This window comes from Panthera uncia, chromosome A2 (assembly GCF_023721935.1).
Source record: "Panthera uncia isolate 11264 chromosome A2, Puncia_PCG_1.0, whole genome shotgun sequence".
Classification (NCBI taxonomy): Eukaryota; Metazoa; Chordata; class Mammalia; order Carnivora; family Felidae; genus Panthera; species Panthera uncia.
The window spans coordinates 62700094-62723130 of NC_064816.1; the positions used below are offsets into that span (position 1 = coordinate 62700094).

The 23037-nt window shown below is 50.4% G+C and overlaps 1 protein-coding gene across 3 annotated transcripts in view; it reads right to left on the bottom strand.

Annotated features, from left to right (window-relative positions):
• Positions 1–23037, bottom strand: part of COBL (cordon-bleu WH2 repeat protein) — a 260429-nt gene that overhangs the window by 97865 nt on the left and 139527 nt on the right. For all 3 annotated transcript variants that reach the window (XM_049641276.1, XM_049641277.1, XM_049641275.1), the window contains one exon: positions 5255–5437. In XM_049641276.1, the coding sequence (XP_049497233.1) occupies positions 5255–5437 (183 nt within the window). The remainder of the gene's footprint in view (positions 1–5254; positions 5438–23037) is intronic.

Genomic DNA, 23037 nt, shown 5'->3' on the forward strand with positions numbered 1-23037 from the left:
TTCGATTTAATAAGCAGCAACCGTGAGTCCTAACAGCAGAGAGGAAAATACGCTTGGAGCCCACCCTGGTCCGTGACCCTGCTCGGCGGGGATGCCCCCCCCAACAAGGGTTCCTGAGGCCACATCGCTGGGGCCTTCTCTCTGCTACGGACCAGGAAGCAGAGTGAGGTCAGGAACATTCCGGAATGATCCGACGCACCACCACAGAAACGGACTGTGAGTTTGGCGATGGTCAGATGCACACTTCAGTTCTGGATGAAGTATGTCGTTGGGGGTGCGGTCAGCAAAGGGTTACAACGTCCTGTAACATTCTAGGTACCTGATTCTCATACGGAATCTCAAGTAGTAACACTTTCCCCTGATTTCTAACCTGTGCAGATTGCCCGAATTATTCACACAGTACAAAACGCTGCACTGAGATATCCAAGGAATGGAGGTCAATTCATACTCTTAAGTGCAGGGTGTGGATGTATTTATTGAACTCGTAAGCCATTTTTCATGGAAAAATCTTTTTTGTGTTATACTAATAACTGATTGTAACACCAGCTTCCTCATTTCTCATTAATTTTTTTTTTTTTTTTTTTAATGAGAGGGAAACACAGAATCTGAAGCAGGCTCCAGGCTCCGAGCTGTCAGCACAGAGCCCGACGTGGGGCCCGAACTCGTGAACCGCGAGATCGTGACCTGAGCCGAGGTCAGCCGCTCAGCCGACTGAGCCACCCAGGCGCCCCTCCCGATCTCTCATTTTAACGGCCGTCCCCACCAGTGGTTTTAGTCCCAATGCAACAAACTTGAGATGGTGTAGACGTGTGGCTGTCATACTGGAATTGTCTGGTGTTGAACGCTTTCCACGATGAATGCCATGATTCAAGTGCTACAGGACAAAAGAGAGCCCGGATAACTAAAATACTTTTTGAATTCCTTGTCCTTACGATAAAAAAGGATTCAGAGTTGTCTTCGGCATAAAAGCGGGCATAGAAGAACCATGTGCCGACTGAAAAAATTAGGGAAGAGCCGTTTCTTCTGCATTTGTGGAAAAGGAGAACTCAAATGAGACCACACAGCATTTTCTAGAAAACTCCCACAAGTTGTTTTTAATCAACTGACAGACAAAAGCGAAATACGCCTGTCCGTGACCCGCAGAGCGTTCTAAGAGGCAGATATCGGCAGGCGTGATTTACGGGATTCTTTCCATCTTGAATGGGTAAACTGAGTCACGTAAGCACAGATCACGGGACAGTATTCTATTCTTGTTCCTCTCAAAGAGGGGCTCCAAAGACTTAAAAGGATGAGCAACGGCCCCCCAATAAACTCTGAAAATGTGGACCTGTGAACGAGGTGTATTCACAGTTTGTGCCTGACGTGGGGGCAAAGCCAGCACGAGGGTGTGGCCTTGTTTCACGTCGCCTTTGGTGTTTACGGCAACACAGAGTTTGATTTTTTTTTTAAGTTGATTTATTTATTTTGAGAGAGACAGAGCACGAGCAGGGGAGGGGCAGAGAGACAGACAGACAGAGGGAGAGAGAGAATGAGAACCCCGAGCAGGCTCCACACTGTCAGCACGGAGCCCGATGTGGGGCTCGAACCCACAAACCTGTGAGATCATGACCTGAGCCCAAACCACGAGTCGGACACTTAACCAACTGAACCACCCAGGCGCCCCCCCTGCCCCTGCCCCCACGAGTTTGAGTTTTAAGTTTAATCTGCACTTGGTTAACGCAGGAGCCTGGCCAGGGCACAGAGCCACCGTTCCCACTGGCCGGTCCTCCCTGCCTCCGGCTCTTCCATTCCCGATGCCTGGCTCTCACAAGGGCTCTTGTGCTGTCTGCACACCTAGGGGGATGACGAGGTAGTTGCTGCGGGACTCACCAAGGCCACAGGACCAGGGCGGACAGAGCTGGGATGTTAACCCCAGGAGGCAGCTGCACGGCCCGTGGTCTGGCCTCTACATCATGTACCCGGGAAGGCTGCCTTGGCTGTTCCCATTTTGCAGAGGAGGAAACTGAGGACCAGAGAGTGAGTGGAGGGGGTGCCCACGCAGGCACTTGTGTCCGCGGCCCCACGCGTCATCTGAGATCTGTGCTGATCCACAGCCCAGAGGGGGGCACATGTGTGCAAGAGACAAGAGACCACCCTCCTTGGGGATAGATACTAAGACCTGGCATACAAAGGGGGCTCTGACCCCCAGGTAGGCGCAGCAAGCAAGAACTCTGCCCTTGATCGGGGCCAAGGACAAGGCGTGAGGTCGTCTCAGCACACAGCAGAGTGGAGTGATGACCCTGGGGAATCTCAACAGTAAAACGGGAAGAAAAATCCCACCTGGAACAGGCAATCCCTCTGTCCCTCACACGAACACACCCTGGGTCCCGGCAAGAAGAAGCAAGAACTATTTATTTAACATCCAACGTTAGGCCTCAGCTAACACTATGGCAAACTGTGCCCAGACGTTATTGCAGAGCACAGATCCATTCATCTCCAGGGAAACTCTTCTGCGGGAAGAACTCTCCAGACCTGTTCAAGATATTTACACCGAGCGGGCGGATCGGGGCAGCGGAGTTTCTGCGGCGCGGTGGTTCTCAAAGTGGGGTTTGCCTGGGAACTTGCTGGGACACAAATTCCCAGGCCCTGCCCCAGACCTACTGAATCAGAAACCCTCAGGGTGGAGCCAAGCAAAATGTGTTCTAACAAGCCCTTTGGGGGTGATTCTGATGCTCGCTTAAGTTCGAAAACTACTGACTCAGCGTATGGTGCCCTCACATATATATCATTCCTGTCTGAATGTTCCACTTAATTAGAACTACATTCGAGGTACCGGGAAGAGGGATGAAAGTCTGGCACAGAGATTCGGTCTCCTCTGGAAAGATAACACGTCTCTCGACCCGTCTTGCCAATTTCTCTGCTAACAGGCTTGCTCAAGGACACCATTAATTTCTTTCACTGGCTCAACCTACCCACTCCGGGAAGGTCTCTCCGGAAAGTATTTTAGAAATAACAAATACTGGCGATCGCGTCGTGAGTCTAAAAACAGGTAACGAACGCTGATACAAAGACAGCATTTGGGGGAAAATGTGTCCCCTGAACCGACACTTGTCTGACATGATTCCCCTTCTACGACCTGAATAAGGGAACCCTGAATTTTTCGGACCAGATGATAATAAGAGAAAAAGATAAAATATTTTCTTCTAAAATAAGAAAATGTAGGCATTCTCCTTTCCCCACACTAGTCATGTCCTTGAAAATAAGCCTTTCCTTTCCATTCAGGACATCGGTGTTAGGAACAGCTGCACACAACTAAGGTTTTTCCAAACAAACATCTTATCTTTATCTGGAAGGAAGTTGGTGAAAAAGGAACTGACGTTCTTACCCGACAACGATGACAATACACTTTTGGGTTCCTTTCCCAGAAATTAGTAAATAACAAAATACCTTTCATTTAAAAAGGAAAAATATGGTCCCAGCAAATGTTTAAATCTAATCCATATGCCACTCATAAGCTTAAAAAAGGAGAGCATTTCTGTGAGCCAGTTTCTGCGCTCATTCTGTGCCAAATGAAACAGATTTTAGTAAGAAGCTTTTACTGCCTCAGAGGGAACTCTGTTCATTTTTCAGGGTATAGAGAACTATTTATTTTTCACTCAGAATTCCCGATTCTCTATTTACGATACATTTTTCCACTCGGGCAGACTTTATCCACTCTGGAGAAGCATGTTAAAATCTGAGAACACCTCTTCTCCGGACGGAAGGAACTTTTAAGATGCTGATCGGGTTCAGCATCAACCTTCGAGAACACCAGGAAACGCAATTCTCATTGCAAACAGCCCTCAAGTAATAATGATGCTGGAACTTGCGGTTTTCGGTGCTAACATCCCTCCCAATCAGAAGCAAACTGATGTCCCCAGAGGGAGGGGGCTGAAAAGTACTAAATGCTAGAAGTATGGTCTGTGGGTTATGAAAAAGTTCAGATCCTAAACCCCAGAAAAGGTTTACATTTCACTACACAAGCACAGGAAGAAACTTTGGGTTCAATTTGCACATTTAGTCCCGCAAGTGTACGACCAAATGGGGTGCATTTGTACCTAACGCTCTTGGTAACAAAAGATAGCTAAAACATCCCGGAGAACTCAGAAGAACTTAGGAGCATTAGAAAATGCTAGGGATGCCTGGATGACTCTGTCAGTTTAGTGTCCGACCTCGGCTCAGGTCACGATCTCGTGGTTCGTGGGTTCAAGCCCCGCGTCGGGCTCTGTGCTGACAGCTCGGAGCCTGGAGCCTACTTCGGATCCGGTGTCTCCCTCCCTCTCTGCTTCTCACCCGCTCACTCTCTGTCTCTCTTGCACTCTCAAAATAAACATTAAAAAGAAAAAAAGAAAATGCTTAAGAAACACAAAAATCAAAATATTTTCTTCTAAAACGTGTTGTGTCAGGGTTTTCCAACAGATTGATAAGGCACGGATGGAAAGGTCTGTCGATGGGAGCAGGGTGGTCTCTGAGACCTGGGGGTAAAGTTCACACCTGTGAGGATGGAGGACGATTTATTAAGATTTATGAAGATTGATGGACAGACAACCAGGCAAGAAGGAATCTGAGAAGACTACTGCTCCAGAGAGCCACTTAGGCAACTTCTAACCATGACCCCAGGCCGAGCCTCCCATCTGGGAGGCACAGACTTAGTTTCTAGTTTATTTTAAGGAAAAGCCATCTTATGAATACGCAAAAAAAAAAAAAAAAAGGGGTTCAAATCCAGAGTAGCAGCAGTGTGAAATTTTCCACCTCCACGAAGCACGGACAGGCCGGGGACGCTAAGGCAGAAGGAAAGAGTCAGGAAATGAAGCCCCTGTGAGAGAATTAGCGTATGTTCTATAAAGTTCCTGTTTGCAGCGTGGTGTCCCCGTCCCCCAGGGAGCTGGGGTGCCAGCCACTGGGAACCTTCCCCGTTTGGTGAGCACTAATGCATCCTTACTGTGGCCCGGCATCTTGGAATACATGTGGAGCAGGCCCAGCTGTGGGCGTGGCCGGTCAGCCTTGGAGAACACAGCTTCTAGAAGATTCCAAAGTCTGGTCCCATCCCGGCCACACCGTGTGCTGTCCCTGCTTCCCCCCACCTGAATGAGGACGGATGCATTTAGAGGATGAAACCTGTGCATCAGTTTCACCGTGCATCATCCCAAGCCTCGAGAACAGGGGCTGCTTGGTCAAGGAGCGTCCCGGCCCCTGAGAACGGGCCCACCACTCCCCGGAGCCGCCCTCCGCCTACCTTTTCCGAGGCCTTGTCCTGCACTGGTGGCCCCAGGCCGGGCAGCGTCGGGGGCGGAGGGGCCCGACGCTTCTTCATGTCCGACTTCACAGACACCCCTGAGATGTTGCCAAGCGACAGGGATGGACCCAACGTCATGGAACGCGGATTCACCGCCGGGGAGTTGGGCGTGGTCAGGCAGCCCTGCGGGGAAGGGGACAAAGAGAAACTCTCATCGGTGCTAGGTCACTTCTCAGTGTAGGAGTGCTCCGACCTGAAAACCAAGTGCCACACCGCCCATCCGAGCCTGTAGGACACGTCCACTGCTGGGCTTGAATGGCCTGAGCAAAACCCTCACTTTCAGTCGAAAGCCCGTATTTTCCCTGCGGTGGGAGACACTCCATTGACACATTCCTGCTGCAAAGGTTTCTTTTCTTTTTTCTTTTGGATGTTTATTTAGTTCTGAGAGAGAGAAAGAGAGAGAGACAGCACGAGCAGGGGAGGGGCAGAGAGAGGGAGACACAGAATCCGAAGCAGGCTCCAGGCCCTGAGCTGTCAGCACAGAGCCCGACGCAGGGCTCGAACCCACAAACTGCGAGATCATGACCCGAACCGAAGTCGGACGCTCAAGCGACTGAGCCACCCAGGCGCCCCACAAAGGTTTGTTTTCTTAATCACAAAGGAAACGACAGACCTCTGAAACCCCCTAAGAACCCTTACCAGCTAGACTCGTTTAACACTCCTGACCAGACCGCAGTGTGAATCAGCCTCCTTTGAAATGGAACCCGTCATCGGAACGAGCTTGTAGGTGCTGAACAGAGGAAGGCACAGGCCAGAAGTACATTTCTCCCGGAGGAATCTGTCTGTAGCTCTGACCGCACTGAGCCCCCTCTCCGGCCCTCCGGTGGGTCACGTCTGCTCACATGACCTCTCTCGCAGCCAGTTCCAGGGCCCTTGGAAGGGGAGGCTGGGACAGGGGAAGGCTCGCTTTGGCCCCCCATGAATCTGTCAGGGATGCCACAATCTTTCCCCTTCCTGATGCTCAGCTGGGGCCGTAAGGTCTCCTTAAAGGGTAGCTGCCGATTAGGTGCGTGCAAGCCCCCTGATCTCACAACGGCACCCCTACTCTGTGCGTCCCTCACTCTATAAAAGCTGTGGCATAAGGTCTGGATTTTGCAGAGAGTAACTATGCAGCAGCTGTGGATTGGCCTCCACCTGATCTCCCACCAGGAAGGTCCCCTGAATAAAACTGTAGAGGAGGGCCTGGGGGACTCAGTCAGTTAAGTGTCCGACTCTTGATTTCGGCTCAGCTCATGATCTCACGGGTCGTGAGTTCGAGCCCCACCTGGGACTCTGTGCTGACAGTGCAGAACCTGTTTGGGATTCTCTCTCTCCCCCCGCCTCTCTCTGCCCCTCCCGTGCATGCATGCTCTCTCTCTCAAAAGAGATGAATAAACTTTTTTTAAAAAGTTAAATATTAAAGACAAAACACAAACCTCTGCGTAAGCTATATGGAGTCACCTGCTTTGTTTCCCGGTGTCAAAGCACCTTCTCCATTTGGGGGTCACTTTACTGTCCCCCTCCCCCACTTTCTAACAGGGTCTCTGCCATCGTGAGAAGTATGTCACCGGCTGCCAAGAAGGGGCTTAGGTTTCTTCGAACCCTTCACAGGTCACCACCAAAAGGCCGTGTGAGATAAATGGCGTGCCACGGAGGCTGTGACCAGGGAACACAGTGCTCCGTGCAGAGATCTACACCGAAAATAAACGCAAGCCACAATGCTACTTAGGAGCTTTCACAAAGCAGCCCCACCTGCTGGGTGTATATGGGGGGGCTGGCAGGCTAAAGGGCACAGACTTGTTTTTTTTTTAATGCTTATTTATCTTTTGGGGGGCAGGGAACAGAAAGAGGGAGACACAGAATCGGAAGCAGGCTCCAGGACTGAGTTGTCAGCACAGAGCCCGAAGTGGGGCTCGAACCCACAGATCATGAGATCATGACCTGAGCCGGAGTCGGACGCTTCATCGACTGAGTCACCCACGTGCCCCGACACATAGGTGTTTTAAATCTTTACCCCTCCTAGGGTCTGCTTAACCCGATCACGTAAGCGTTAGTGCAGGCAGAGGCTTAGAGAACCAACACTCTGATTTCAAATGCATAACAAGATAGAAGCCAGGCTCTCCCCTGGCACCTCTCCCCGCTCCCCCGGCCAACACTCCCCTCCAGAACCGGTGCCCGGGGTGTACTGCACACCAGGGGCTGCGCAGCGGGGAGGTCAGCCCACACGCCATCCGGGTTCGAGTCCTGCCTCTGCCGCGTGAGCTTGGACGTGCCTCTGGAGTCGTCTCTGCCTCAGTTTACCTCCTGTAAAACTGGGTACCGGTAGTTTTGTTCTACTTATTTACTTATTTACTTATTGTCACTCCTGTTACAATGTGGGACCCATGGGGGCAGCGATTGTTGCCCGTTTCCCCAGGTCCTGACAGCTCCTTGGTGTGCGGAAGGCGCCGGAGCCAGTGTTTGTGGGAACGAATGAATGGATGGCTGAGAGCCTCTGGACAACTCTGCTCTCAGGTTTTATAAAAGGAGCTGGTGGGGGACGACTGGGTGGCTCCGTTGGTTGAGGGTCCGACTCTTGATTTCAGCTCGGGTCGTGATCCTAGGGTCCTGGGATGGAGCCCCGTGTCGGGCTGGGTGCTGAGCCTGGAGACTCTCTCTCTCTCTTCCTCTCTGCCCTCTCCCCTGTTTGCACACACTCTCCCTCTCTAAAAACATAAAGAATAAATAAAAGGAGCTTGTGGGGGAGCTTTTGTCTGAATGACAGGATCTGTGTATTTAAAGTAAGTATTTAGCAGGGCGCCTGGCTGGCTAGTCAGTAGAACATACGACTCTTGATCTCAGGGTCGTGAGTTCAAGCCCCACGTTGGGCGGAGAGCTTACTTAAAACAGAGTAAGTAAAATAAATATGTAAAGGAAACCCACTGGGCAAAAGCCCAGTATTATCCACACTAAGACTCAAATCCTATTCTGTTCTGCCAAGTTTACTGTCATTCCCTTCCCTGAGAAAATTTTTGAGACTCAGATTTTCTTGTCCATAAACTTTTTTTTTTTTAATTTTTAAAAAGTATTTTTGAGACAGCAAGCACCAGCGAGGGAGGGCCAAGAGAAAGGGAGGCAGAGGATCCGAAGCGGGCTCCACGCGGACAGCAGTGAGCCTGATGTGGGGCTCCCACGAACTGCAAGATCATGACCTGAGCCAAAGTCAGCCGCTCGACCAACCGAGCCACCCAGGTGCCCCTCTTGTCCATGGCTGGCTCTCTCTGATACCCCCAGGGCAAGGGAAGTGCAAGCACGTGTCCTGGAGGTTTGTTAAAGCTTGTGAAAAACTATCTACCAGCTATCTACCCGTGGTGACCTCTGAAGCACGCATGGCCCCGTCTGGCATCCCACAAGGGTGACATTCGGGACCAGGCGTTTCACAATGCTGCTGCTATAACCGCTTCTGTTCACTCCACCCTGTCTAGACTCAGGACTTCTAATTCCTCCTGTCCTCAGCCTTCGCCACAACTATGTGTGCCTGACTGATCACTCAACACGGCTGTGAATTCACCTCTGACCTTTAGATGCATTTTTTTTGGAAGCTCTGTGCAGAATACGCCCCGAAAAGTACTTTCCAGGTCACCCGTTGCATGTGGATTTCAGGTTTTAATCCCATAATCCTATTGCCCCTTTAGCACTCTGACATCTCGGGGAGGAACCCAACACAGTTCTCCCGACACACAGCCCAACGCACACACACACAGGCAGGAATGCTCTCGTCTTCTCATCTTTAAAAGAGGGAAATTCTGGGGCACCTAGATGGCTCAGTCGGTTAAGTGCCCAACTCTTGGTTTCAGCTCAGGTCATGATCTCACTGATGGTGCTTGGGATTCTCTCTCCCTCTCTCTCTGGCCCTCGCCCCTTATTCTCTCTCTCTCAAAATAAATAAATAAACGTAAAATTTTATTTTACATTCCATGGACTTCAAATTGCTGTTAAGATCTAGCATATTCCTGTCACATTACAGTTGGTTTCCTTCTCCTCCAGTGACCATTTTTGGTAAGTGTGACCTCGTGAGAGCCAAGTAAGATGGCCTTAGCAGAAACCCAGAAGCCCATGGGGCTCCTGGGTGGCTCCATCAGTTAAGTGCCCGACTTTGGCTCAGGTCACGACCTCACGGTTCGTGGGTTCGAGCCCCGTGTCAGGCTCTGTGCTGACAGCTCGCAGCCTGGAGCCTGCTTCGGATTCTGTGTCTCCTTCTCTCTCTGCTCCTCCCCCGCTCACACTCTGTCTCTGTCTCTCAAAAATAAATACATGTAAAAAAAAAATTAATAAAAAAAAAAGCCAGAAGCCCAGGGCACACCCCATCCCAGGCCCCTGCAAGTTGGGGTCTCTGTTATCCTGGACAACAACATGCTTCTCATGATCCATTATCTGTCTCTGGAACACCTCTGGATTTTGACACCACAGGTTTATTTAGCTCCAGTCTGCCCTGTATGGGCCACACAGATCTCTCCCAACACCCCACTGTTCACACTCACAGGCAGGCCAATCTCAGGGTCCATGAGACCTGGGTCTATCGGCACCACCCAAGAACTCTGCTATTCAGTAGCATTGCTCAACCTTCAACCCATGGGCAGCCAAAATTTTCGAATATTTTGGCTGCCCAGAGGATATCTGTGGTTTTTCAGATTTTTTTTTTTCCTTTTTTATCTTTTGACTCCCTTTACCCACTTCTCCACCCTCCTCCCTGGTTGCCTCCCCTGGCAATCAGGCGTTTTTTTTTTTGTTTTGTTTTTTGTTTTGGTGTGTGTTTCTTTTGTTATTTTTTTGTTTTGTTTTTGGTTCTGCATATAAGAGAGACCATGCAGTACTTGCCTTTCTCTCTCTGACTTATTTCACTTTGCACGACGCCCTCGAGGTCCATCCATTTGGTCGTGGGTGGCAAGATTTCATTCTTTTTTTTTAAGACGGAACAACATTCCTCTGCGCTTATACAGGTATAAATATAAATACATTAGGAACAGTTTCTTTACATGTTCATCTGCAGATCTATGGGTTATTAGGCTGTTTCTGTATCTTCACTATTGTAAGTGACATCATCGCAATGAACACAGGGGTGCATATATCTTTTTGCTCTAGTGTTTTCATTTTCGTCGGATAAATGCCCAGAAGGAGAATTGCTAGATCGTCCGGCAGTTCTGTTTTTTAACCTTGTGAGTAACCTCCATACCGTTTTCCACAGTGGCTGTACCAGTTTCCGCTCCCACCAACGGTGCACGAGGGTTCCCTGTTCCCCATACCGAAACTTGTTATTTCTGGTCTTTTTAGTAATAGCCACTCTGACTGGTGTGAGGTGATATCTTATTGTGGTTTTGATTTGCATTTCCCTGATGATGAGTGATGCCGAGCATCTTTTCATGTACCTGTTGGCCATCTGGATGTCTTTTTTTTTTTTAATGTTTCACTTATTTTTGAGACAGAGAGAGAGAACAAGTGAGGGGCAGAGAGAGAGGGAGACAGAGGATCTGAGGCGGACTCAGTGCTGATAGCAGAAAGCCTCATGTGGGACTCAAACTCAAGAACTGTGAGATCATGACCTGAGCCAAAGGCAGATACTTAACTGAGCCGTGCAGGCACCCCTCTTTGTCTTCTTTGAAAACAAAAATGGCTATTCAGATCTTCTGTCCACTATATAATTGGATTGTTTGGTTTTTTATTATTGAGCTGTATGAGTTCTTTATATATTTTGGGTATTAGCCCTTTACCAGGTAGATGATTTGCAAGTATTTTCTGCCATTCAGCAGACTGTCCTTTCACTTTGTCGATAGCTTTGTTCACTGAGCAGAAGCTTCTCTAGTATGATGTCTTTCCACTTACTTATTTTTGCTTTTGTCAGGTTCAAAAATTCATCACCAAGACCGACGTCAAAGAGCTTCCTTCCTGGTTATGTTTTCTTCTAGAAGTTTTATGGTTTCAGGTCTTAAGTTCAAGTCTCTAATCCATTGTGCGTTAATCTGTGTGTACGTGTAAGAGAGTGGCCCAGTTTTCCCAACACCGTTTACCTAAGACATTATCCTTTTCCCATTGTATATTCTTGGCTCCTCTGTAAATTAATTGACCATACGTGCATGGGTTTCTTTCTGGGCTTTTTATTCTGTGTCATTGGTCTATGCATCTGTTTTTATGCTAATATTATACTGTATTCATTACCATAGCTTTGTAATATGGTTTGAAATCAAATACCAAGATATCTCCAGCTTTGCTTTTCTTTCTCAAGATTCCTTTGGCTGTTCGGGTGTTTTTTTTTTTTTTTTTTTTTTTTTTTTTTTTTGTGGTTCTCTACATATTTTATGATTATTTGTTCTATTTCTTTGAGAAATGTGATTGGAATCTTGACAGACATTGCTTTGGCTAGTATGGACATTTTAACAATATTGATTCTTGCAATCCATGAGCATGAGATATTTGTCTTCCTCAATTTCTTTTATTAAGGTCTTATAATTTTCAACACGTAGATCTCTCACCTCCTTGGTTAAATTTATTTGTAGCTATTTTGTTCCTTTTGGTGCAATTGTAAATGGGATTATGTTCTTAATTTCTCTTCCCAACAGTTTTTTTATTAGTGTATAGAAATGCCACAGATTTCTGTATATTGATTTTGTATGTTGCAACCTTACTGAATTTATTTACTAGTTTCAACAGTTTTTTGTTTTTTTTTTTTTTATGGTGTCTTCAGGGTTTTCTCTATATAATATCACGTCATCTGCAAATAGTGACAGTTTTACTTCTTCCTTCCCAATTTGGATGCTTTTTCTTTCTCTTTCTTGCCAACTGCTGTGATTTCCAGTCCCTTGTTGAATAAACGTGCAGAGGAGGGCATCCTTGTCTTTTTCTGATCTTAGAGGAAAGCCTTTCAGTTTTTCACCATTGAGTATGATGAACACAGATACAAAAGTCCTCAACAAAACAGGAGCCGACTGAAATTAACAATACGGTAACAGGATCATACACCACGATCAAGTGCGACTTATTCCAGGGACGCAAGAATGGTTCAACACCCACAAATCAGTCCATGTGATACACCACAACAAAACGAAGGATAAAGGTCATAGGATCATCCTCGTAGTTGCAGAAAAGGCATCTGACAAAGCCAACGCCCATTTCTGATAAAAACTCTCAACAAAGTGACTATGGAGGGAATGTACCTCAACATAATAATAGCGATATGTGACAAGTCCACAGGTATTTGTGTTTGAACTCTTAGCTTCTTTCTTTCCTCACTTCTGGATTTGGACACAGAATATCGAAAACAATCCACAGAATAATTTGGGAGGAAAACAAGGTTGGACATCATTTAAAATGCTAACTCACTGGGGCGCCTGCGAGGCTCAGTCAGTTGAGTGTCTGACTTCAGCTCAGGTCATGATGTCGCGGTTCGTGAGATCGAGCCCCGCTGCCCGTGCGGACAGCTCAGAGCCTGGAGCCTGTTTCAGATTCCTTGCTTCCTTCTCTCTCTGCCCCTCCCCTGCTCATACTCTGTCAATCTCTCAAAAATAAACATTAAAAAAATTAAAAAATAAATAAATAAATACAATGCTGACTCATCAATATTAAGTAAAATGGAAAACCAGGATAATCTGTACAGGTCAGAGTTCATACAGCCTGGCCCATGTCTTATTACAATTTAGGGGCTCTTCTGCTACAAAGTGGCAAAGTTCCATGAGGGACAGACCACAGCTTTCTTGCAAGAGGGATCTGGTTTCCTGTTCTGGTCCAAATGGGTCAGTAACATCTTTTTTTAAAAATCAAGCCCCCCCTTTTTTGGTAGGGGAATGAGTCTGGCCCTTCTCTAATGGTGGGCACCCCAATCCATATTTTGTCTTGCTTTTCAGGACTTTTTCTCCCAGGAGTTCAGCCCGATAAATCATGAAGGAAAAAGCCATGGATAATGGAGAGAAAAAGGGACGAAGTGAACCCAGCCTTCACACCAAGACCTCATGGGGCCTCACGCTGTGGGCTGTAGGCTCCACCTGACAGGCTGCTGTCCACTGGAAAAGTCAGGTCAGAGACAACGCTGAACTCTGTGTATCCCCAACACCTCTGATATTCACTTAGGTCATTTATTACATTCAGAGCACAGTGATAACTTGATTCTGTCTCACACACACATCTGGGAGGAGACAGATACAAAGAGAGACAGAAGCTGCCAATTTCAGGATCCGTGTCTCTGCTCAAAATGAGACCAACACTGTGACAGTTGATTTTGCCACAGATATTTATTTACTTACTTATTTAGAGCACATGAGCAGGGGAACGGGGCAGAGGGCGAGCTAGAGAGTCCCAATCAGGCTCCACACTCAGCACAGAGCCTGACGCTGGGCCCAGTCTCAGGCCCATGAGATTGTGACCTGAGCTGAAATCAAGAATCCTGGCGGAGATGCATTCCCCCTCCACCCCCCACCACGGCCTCACCCGCTCCAGTCCCAGAGAAGCCCCGAGTTTCTAGGTGGCTGGGGGATGGCTCTGACTTGGCCTCCAGAACCAGCTGTGCCCCTAACCCAGCAGGATGGGCACAGGCTCTGGGTCGGGCCAGCACCACACAGCAGAGGGCACTGCTGGCTGTTGCAGCCCGAGCACTCCAGGGAATCCTGATGAAGGCTCCGGGAGGGCTGGATTTCCCTAGAAGAACTGCGGGGCTCACACACTCACTGACAATTGGGCAGAGATCAGTACTTTGCAAGAAACCGAGAAGCACCGCTCTTTTGGGAAGCCCAGACTGCCGTGGCGAGTTTTCCTCTGTTCCACGTCCTCGTGTACACGTGCACGAGGCACCTTTACAGACACACCAGGGCACGCCATCCACGTGGACAGGAAGGGACGCACTAAACTCTGGCGAGAACGTGTTTCTGCATCGAGAGAGACGAACGGGCCAATCCGAAACTGACGTCGTTCAAACCGCACCTTGTGAGACCCATCGGGTCCGCACCGTCTCCCCAAAGTCAGAGCACATCCTTTGACGTGACTGTTTAGGGATTCAGATACAGTTGTTGTTTAGAGATGAAGGAGAGGATTTTGGTGGCGGTGGCTGTGGTTAAAACAGCCGCGGGCAAGCCTATCTCCTAGCTTGGATCGGACGCTTTTAGGACGGCACAATCTTCGAGTTTTAATGTGGAGGAGAGCTGAAGCCCAAGGAGACAGCGGAGGTACTCAGGCCGGCTCAGCTGCCGGCGGATGGGATGAACTCGGATCCAGGAGGCCGGCTGCCTCTCCTGTCCTTACGCTATGCTGCCCCCTCTTGAAAGGTGTCAATAGAACTTTTTTCTTCTGCCTGCTTGCTCAAAGAACCAAGCGGGGCCAGAAGATGCAGTCAGACCTGTTCTCCCACCTTTTTTCCTCCCAATACTGGTTTTGGCAGAGTCCAGGGCAGGACCGTCCATCCGTCCATTACAAGCCTGATGGGGCAGACAGACAGCCTCGGGGTTCCTGGGTGGTGGAGCTCCTGCTGTTTTCTGCTGAGAAAGGAGAGAATATTCTCATTCCCTTTGGTGGCTGCCAGCACTGTCCTGGGCAAGGGGTGGGTCAGAGTTCCCTTCCCGAGAAGGTATTCTCTGTCTGCTTTCTCTTATCCTTATGGCACAGCCTTCCTGACAGGCCATTAGCTACATCCCTCAGCCAGAGGGTGTGCTGGTTCCTGGGACCCTGGAGCTCTAGAGTCAATCCAGAGTAAATGCACACCAAGAGGTATATAAAGCATGCCAGCTTCGTGGGAACTGATCCCCGTGAAGGGCAGGGACGTATGAATCCAGTTTCTGGTACATGAAATGCTGGGAAATGACCATTCTCTTGGCTGAGTTCCTCCACGCGGATGCCGGAGGGATGGCGTTTCTTTACTGGGAAAGCTGCAGAAGCTTCTTGGTCGGGATCCATTATTTCAGCCGGCAAAATGCTAAATCATGTAAGCTCTTCGACGGTTATAAACACGAGAACAATTTGGGGTCATTTCTCTACTAGCAGGATCTCTTCTTCAAATGAGCAAACCAGGAGCGCCTGGGTGGCTCAGTCAGTTAAGCACCTAGCTCTTGATTCGGCTCAGGTCGTGATCTTGAGGTTTGTGAGATTGAGCCCCACATCAGGCTCTGTGCTGACAGCGTGGAGTCTGCTTGAGATGTTCTCCCTCTCTCTCTGTCCCTCCCCTATTCACACTATCTTCTCTCTCTCTCTCAAAATACATAAATAAACATTAAAAAAATATAACTTAAAAAAATAAGCAAAGCAAGAGGATCCAACTGGTAGTATTTGATTTTCTGTTAACAACACTGTGCAGACACAGGCTGAGCTGTGATCCTCTACGGCTTTTGCTGTAGGACAGTCGTGAGATCGAGACCTGTTAGCGGACGTGTGAATGCAGGGAATATGTTGACTAGTCATCATAGGCAAGTTTAACGATGACAGCTGTAGGAAGCCAGAACTTTCTGAGAAGCCTGTGAATGAAAAGGAAGCAAGTTCCTGTGTAGATCCAAGATGTAGACCATGTCTTGGCCGCACTCAGGAAGACCGTGACCCTGGTGGCCCACGGGGTCTTGGGAGATGATCTCCAAACCCAGTGGGCCCTGTGCGAGAGAGCAGACACAACCCAGGTGCAAAGGCTTGCTGGGATTTGGACGAGCAAAGCCAAAAAGCAAGTCGCACCGTATAGTGTGGTTAGGGCATGGGGCCAGGGTCCTGGCTGCAGGTGGGGCTCACAGGGAGGACCCCAGCCGACAAATGTGGGGGAAAGACCTAAGTCCACACGACGTGTACATGTGAGATGCGTGCTATGGTCCCATGTGAGATTTCAACTCTGGCAAACGCAAGTTCAATGTGGGGGGAAAATGTTCTTGTTCAAGTACATCATCAAACCCTAATCACGAAGAAAGCCAAGGTTTTCCCTTTCAGACGTGCATGCAAATCTCTTGTCACCTGCACGGTGGCATGTTCTGAATGCTGGATTGGAGGATGAGCTTACGATAGCTCATCAGCAGTGAGATCTCAGGTGGGGTGCACTTTCGATAACCGCAGTCCCGCAAACCAAAGGAGGCCTCTCATACCGAGGGGCTCATGAGCACTTGATTAATACCACAGGCTGCATGAGGAAAGGAAATGAGAACCCTGGCTGTCTATCTCTAGTGACACAGAAGCAAAAGTAAGGTGACAACAAATCTCTCTGCACGAGATCTGACGGTTTCTGGGACGTCATCAAATCTGGGAGGCTCCTCTGTTAATGCCAAGTGACTGAGTCACGCTCAGCGGAGGAAATCAAGCTAATGAGATTTCTCTTTGGGTGAATCAATCTTCAAGCAAAGTGGGAGGACTGTCTGAAGAGGCGGGGAGCACTCACTGTGGTCCCACTGTGGCCCTCCGGGGTTGCGCTGGCCAAAGCACTGTTCGAAACGATTTGCCCTCACCTGCGCATTCCTCATCACCGTGGTCTTTGTGTACCACGTTGCAGATAAGAGTGGCCCCAGAATTCGATATCCAGAACAGGACTACGATCCGGGTGGTCTAGGAAAAACGCCACACTGCAAAGAACACAGGACAACTGCATTCCGAGGGCGGTCCTGGACAGAGAAGTATGGTCTTGCTTCCTGGAAGGGAATCGGAGCTGAACACCTGTTGCGGGCAGAGTTCCAGAACAAGGACTGACCTGGTGAAGGAGGCAATCTAGATGCCAGGTGGCCCTGCTAAGAGCAAACATGTGGAGACGTTCAGCGGCCACATCTTCGCTCACCCATTAGATCCTTGTAACAACTGTCAGAGGTAGGTAACCATAGGACTCCCATCTCACAGGTCAAAAACGGGGGCCACCGAGCGAGACCTCCCACCAGCACAGCTGGTTCTCAAACCTGGCCCCACACCGGGACCCCCATGCCCCGGGAGCTTTGAAAGGCCACGCAAACACAAGTTCAATATTGGGGGAAACTGACCAGCTTCAGCAGAGACCCTGGGAGGGGACCAGGCATCCATTGTTTTCCTTTGTTTAAAAGACTGTGCCAAAATACACAACCTTGAATTTACCATTTTAACCATTTCAAAGTGTACCGTTCGGCTGCATTAAGTGTATTTACAATGCTGTCCAGCCATCACCATGGCGCATATCGTTCTGGAAACCTTCAGCACCCCAAAAGGAAACACTGTGTCCATTACATGGCTATTTCTCGTCTGCTTCTCCCCGCAGCCCCTGTGAACCAACCACAGCTATGCTTTCTGACTCGTGGACTTATCTGTGCTGGTTACTTCATACAATTGAAATCAGACATTAGGTGGTTTCTGGCTTCTTTCACTTAGCATGACAGATTTCAAGGTTCGTCCACACTACAGCATGCATTGGTTGCATTCTTGCTATAGCTAAATAATATTCCTTTGTCTGGACGGTGCACATTTTGGGTACCCATTCATCTGTGGATGGACATCTGGGCTGTGTTTGCCTTTTGTGAATAGAGCCACTCTGAACGTGTGGATCCAGGTTCTTGCTTGAAAAGCTGTTGTCAGGTCTTGTGGGCGCCCAGGCGTGGAACCCTGGGTCCCCCCGTAAGATTCTACGTTAAACTTACAGAGGAGCCGCTGACCTGTCTCCCACAGCAGGTGCACCACTTTGCTTTCCCGCCAGTAAGAATGAGGTCTCCAATTTTTCCACATCCTTGCCAACGCTTGCTATTTTCTTCTTCTCCCCCTCCCCCTCCTTCTTCTCCTTCTTCTTCTTCTTCTTTTTTAAGTTATAGCCACCGTAGTGGGTGTGAACTGGTATCTCACTGTGGTTTGGATTTGCAGTCCCCCAGTTCATCGTGATGTCAAGCATCCTTTCATGTGCTTGCTGCCCACGAGGCATCTCCTTGTGATGGTTAAGATTTAAGAACGACAGGTCAAGAACCGAGGTTAAGAATCACCGTTCCAGAATCTCCGCCCCCAGCCATCACACCACACTGCCCGGCTTACTGGTGCTTTGCTGTTCCTTCTCTCTGCGGGGACAGACTCACAGCATCAGCCACTGGCATTTTGGGGAGGCCCCCGACCTTCACGGTGGCTGGTATTTGCGTGCGTGACTAACCTTCGCAAGCAGCGTCTGTCCAAGACCCGCAACCCAACCCTTGGAGGTGCCCTCGGACAGCACATCACAAGGCGAATGGCGATGTTTTTCCAGGGCACACCTTCTACGCCTTTTGTGTGCTTTCAGTAAATCACTCATAAACTCTGGTACTTTACCACTAACAAATTACCAGTGGCCCCACCCCTGACCCGTCTCTCAGAGGCCCTGATGCCCCAAAGGATGCTCAGCTGGTCCAATGCATGTCTTCAAGGCAACAGGGAGGGGACCTCTGGGCACACACATCCTAAGGTGGCCTGCAAAGCCCTGGGCAGGTTACTCGAGATTCTCCTTTGTCACCCTGTGCTTCTGGGGTGCAGCTCTCCTGACGTCTTTCGTGAAGAAGTTAACTTTTGTTCAGATAAAAAGAGGGTCAGGAGGAAGGTGGCTGATGGGAGCTGCACATCCCAGAGCCTGGGGGTGGCCAGCCTGGGGGCCCGGGGAAGCCAGGGAGTCAGAGGATAGACCCAGAGAGCAGAGGCAGATTTTCCCATCTGGAGGCACGTGACACAGGGGCGTCACAGGAGGTCAGCGGTGTTCTACTCAGTCTCTGCTGTGACGGGAACAAGCCCGGAGGAAAATGGAACCACCGGGACCGTTAAGGAGGATGGCTGCAAGCCATCAGGAAACTGGGGAGCAGGCCTGAGAGGGTGAGATGCTCTCATCTTTGTGGGTGGGATATGGGGGAGCTGGCGGGACCCGGCTCCAGGTTATAGGTCAAGGGCAGGCTTCTGTGGGCAGACTGGGCTCTCCCAAAGACATTCCCATGGCAGGCTCTCTGCCAGCCTGCCCTTGGCCATGTCCCCGAGGCCTCCTAGCCTTGAGCCAAGAACAGCTTCTCCACCCTCACTAGCCCGGTCACTGGGTGGCGTGGGACGGGTGGCGCCCAGGGCCAGGCGCCAGAGAGGAGGGAGGGTCTGTCTTCTCTTTTCTTCCCTCTGGGAGCACCAGTCTCTCCCGGCTGGATTCTAAGGTCACCTCCGCTAGCCTTGAGCAGAAGTATGATGCTCTCCAGTCCCTCCCTCTTGCCAGTCGGGGTATCCTCCTGACTTCCCACTGGAGCCCCACTTCCCTAGTATCCTTCAGATGGCGGTGACCCAGAGGCTCTTCTTAGCATGTGAGGTTCCCTTTTGACTTGTTTCCTTTCCGGGCAGCATAAACAGCAAACTCTCCCTGCTTCCTCCCCGGGAAGCTGGCCAACCTTCCCTACTGGGGGGCCCCTCAGGTATTTTCACCAAGAGGCCAAGGAGGAAGTGAGCTTTCCCGAATCTCAGCAAAGGTGTGTGTGTGTGGATGCCTCAGGAGAGCTCCCCGGTCCTGCAGAATCACCACCCCGGCCAGCCTCTGCTGAACAACGTCCCCCTAGTCGTGTAGTGTGTGCTTGTGTGTGTGTGTGAAAACACACACATACATACACACATACAGTAACTCGCTTCTGCATGAAGCATCTCTCAGCAACCCCTCTTATCACAGAGAGCTCAGCCCCGATTTCTGGATTATCGTGCCCAGTCCCTGAGACGAATGTCACCTGCCCTCTGTCGGGATTGGCTGTGAGGCTCTGCACAGGGTCTCCCGGCCTGGACAGGAGGCTGGCCTGCTGGTTCACTGAACGGGCATCCCTCTCCCTACATCCGAGCCTGAAGCTAGCTCGTCCTCCACAAAAGGGCACCCTGCCAAGGGTGCCCTGTTCTGCCATTTGCCCAGTTTTTCCTTGGCCGTCCGTGAGTCAGTGTGAAACACCAGCATCTGCCGCCTAACGATTGCCAGAAGGGCCACAAGGACCCGAGTTCTGAGGACCATGGTGGTGGATAATTTCTCCCCGGGATGCCCTGGAACCTTGCCCACCCGAGGGTCATGGTCAGGTGCATCCAGGCTTCAGGTTTCTCCCCACATCACGCCGCCTTCGAGAGTCACGAGCTCACTGTCCTGCTCTGGCTATGGTGCTCTCTCTCATTTTATGAGCAACGTTTACACTGCCGGGTCCATTTGCTCGAACGGGCACACACACACAGGACAAAGTGCTGTGTCTTCCACAGACCTCTGGGCACCGGAGGCAAAGAGGGGGAGCCAAACCGTGTTGCGATGCAGAGAACGGCCACGCCGTGGCCCAATTGTCACCTAAGTGGCCTGGGCACCCTGGTGGTGCCTCGGCAGAGTAACCCCATGCGCCGGCTATCCAGGAAAGGCACACAGTATGGGCTGAGCCCACGCCAGGATTCGCATCAACTGTCAACCCCAGAAACCTCGCCTCCGTGTTCCGGGAAGGACCCCAATACACAGAGCTGACACGGGTCATTAAAAATACATTCACGTGGTTGCTATTCTTCTTATAGTTTGATTGTGCTGGACAGTAACGTTACCATTTCCAGGAGACGCTGCAGGGGGCAGGTAATTCTCAATCCTCCAGGAGGAAGCAGAAACTCCGTCCAGGCTTCTTTCGGCCTGGACGATGAGACAAGGGTGACAAACCATGTGGCAGTTTCAGAAGATGATTCTGGTTGACATTGTTCTGCACATGAAGGCCACCTGTGGCTATTCAGGGTTGGAAGGTCCCTGAAGACAGGGGCAGGAAGCTCCAAAACCCAAAGGGTTAGGGGTCTCCTAACCAAGGGGCGCTGGCTTTCTGGAAAGTGCCCTATTTCCCCCAGGGCAAAATTACGGAGACTTAAGGGGCGCCTGGGTGGCTCAGTCGGTTGAGCGTCCGACTTTGGCTCAGGTCATGATCTCTTGGTTTGTGGGTTCGAGTCCCGCATCGGGATCTGTGCTGACGGCTCAGAGCCTGGAGCCTGCTTGGGATTCTGGGTCTCCCTCTCTGCCCCTCTCCTGCTCACATTCTGTTTCTTCCTCTCAAAAATAAGCAAAAATTAAAAAAATTTAAAAAAATAAAGTGGAAAAAAAATGACAAGAGACTTAAGGGTGGGGTGTCGACTTCTCACCCGGATACGAGCCAGATGCTCTGTAGGATTTTTTAGGAGAGGAGTCACTGCCTCCGGAGCCAGAGGCTCCCCCCGCCCTCCTCCCCTAAGACCTGGAACCTGCAGCTCCTCCCCGTATTGATCTGATCATCTCTCGGCAGAACCCCGTGTGTCTGGTAATGACCATGCTCGCACTGAGCACACAGAAACAATGCACACCCGTCCACCTGTCCGCATGTTGGTCCTGTGACCAATCAGAATCTCCGGTCCTCTTAGCGTGAACTCGTAGAGAGTCTGATCGCTCCCAGGCTGCTGTGCACTTAGGTTTTTCAATCTAAATGCATTACTTACATTCGAGTTCTATGGTTCTGCGCTAAAGACAACCAAGCTGTCTATAAATGTCGCGTGCCAGCTGCCATCCCACGCGGCCCCGTGTCACCCACAACCCGAAAGGTCCTCCTCTCGGGGGGACCCGTGGGTAGGTCGAGTCCCTGCGCCCTGGGATGCACCAGCTCATCTCTGCTCCGAGTGGAGTATTCCCGATCAGAAAGCAGGTGCCCGGCGGAGGAAGTGCGTCACCTCTGCAGCCCTGCCCATCCTTCCCAGAGTCCCCAGGGGGTACTGACTGCTGTGGCTAAGAACGAGGTGAGGAAAGAAAGGCTCCAGGCTTTTTAAAAAGAGAAGGAAGCCCTGAGAGTCAGGGTGTCCCTTTCGTGACACGGTCTGCTTGCCAAGAAAATGCAAAGAGAGAAGCAGCAGTCCCTCAGGGTCGGGGACAGTGGACCTGCAACGTGCAGCCAGCCCTGTGACTTCTTGGCCAAGAGGAAGCCAGGGCAAAGCAGCAACACCAGCAACAGCTAGCGGGGCAACTTCCCAGTTGACCCCATGAGCACAGGACTTTGATCATTTCCTCCAGGTCAGAAAGAGACCGAGGGCTTGGCTCACTCCTGGCCTGGGGACGCCCCAGGAGGACGCACCCAGGGGACCTCACCATCTGTTGGCCGGTGGCCCGTCCTTACCCCAGCTGTCCAGGCACCTCAGTGATCTGTGTTTGAGAGCCACCTGGGGCTCGTGATCTCGGGACAGAACACAGACTTATTTCAAAGTCCTGACTTTAAAAAAAATTGTTTTTTAATCTTTATTTTTGAGAGAGAGAGACAGAGTGTGAGCAGGGGAGGAGCAGAGAGAGAGGGAGACACAGAATCTGAAGCAGGCTCCAGGCTCTGAGCTGTCAGCGTGGAGCCCGATGCGGGGCTCGAACCCACGAACTGTGAGATCATGACCTGAGCCGAAGTCGGATGCTCAACCCACTGAGCCACCCAGGTGCCCCCCAATGTGTTACTAGGGACGTCCTTGGATCTGCGGCTTGGTGAATAGCACCGGGGGGGACCCCTCGTGCTATCAACACGTTCAGCACCCCTTCGGTGCTGTTGAGGCCACGGTCCACATTTCTCCCCTCCCCTCCCTCTGCATTGTTCCGGAAACCATCCTAGCCCACTCCTGTTGTTAGCTCATGTGCCAGGCCAAAAGCAGGAGAGAAGAATGACAACTAACCGCTAACTGCCACTGTGTCCGGTTCCCAGGTAGTCCTTCCTTCAGGGGACTCTGTCACAGTGGGCTCTGCCGCTCCCCTCCCCCCAGACCACCCCCACCCGTGCTCCTTACTATGGAGGAGCAGGCAGAGGCCCAGACCATGAGTCCACTTGGAGAAACCTCTCACACTTGCA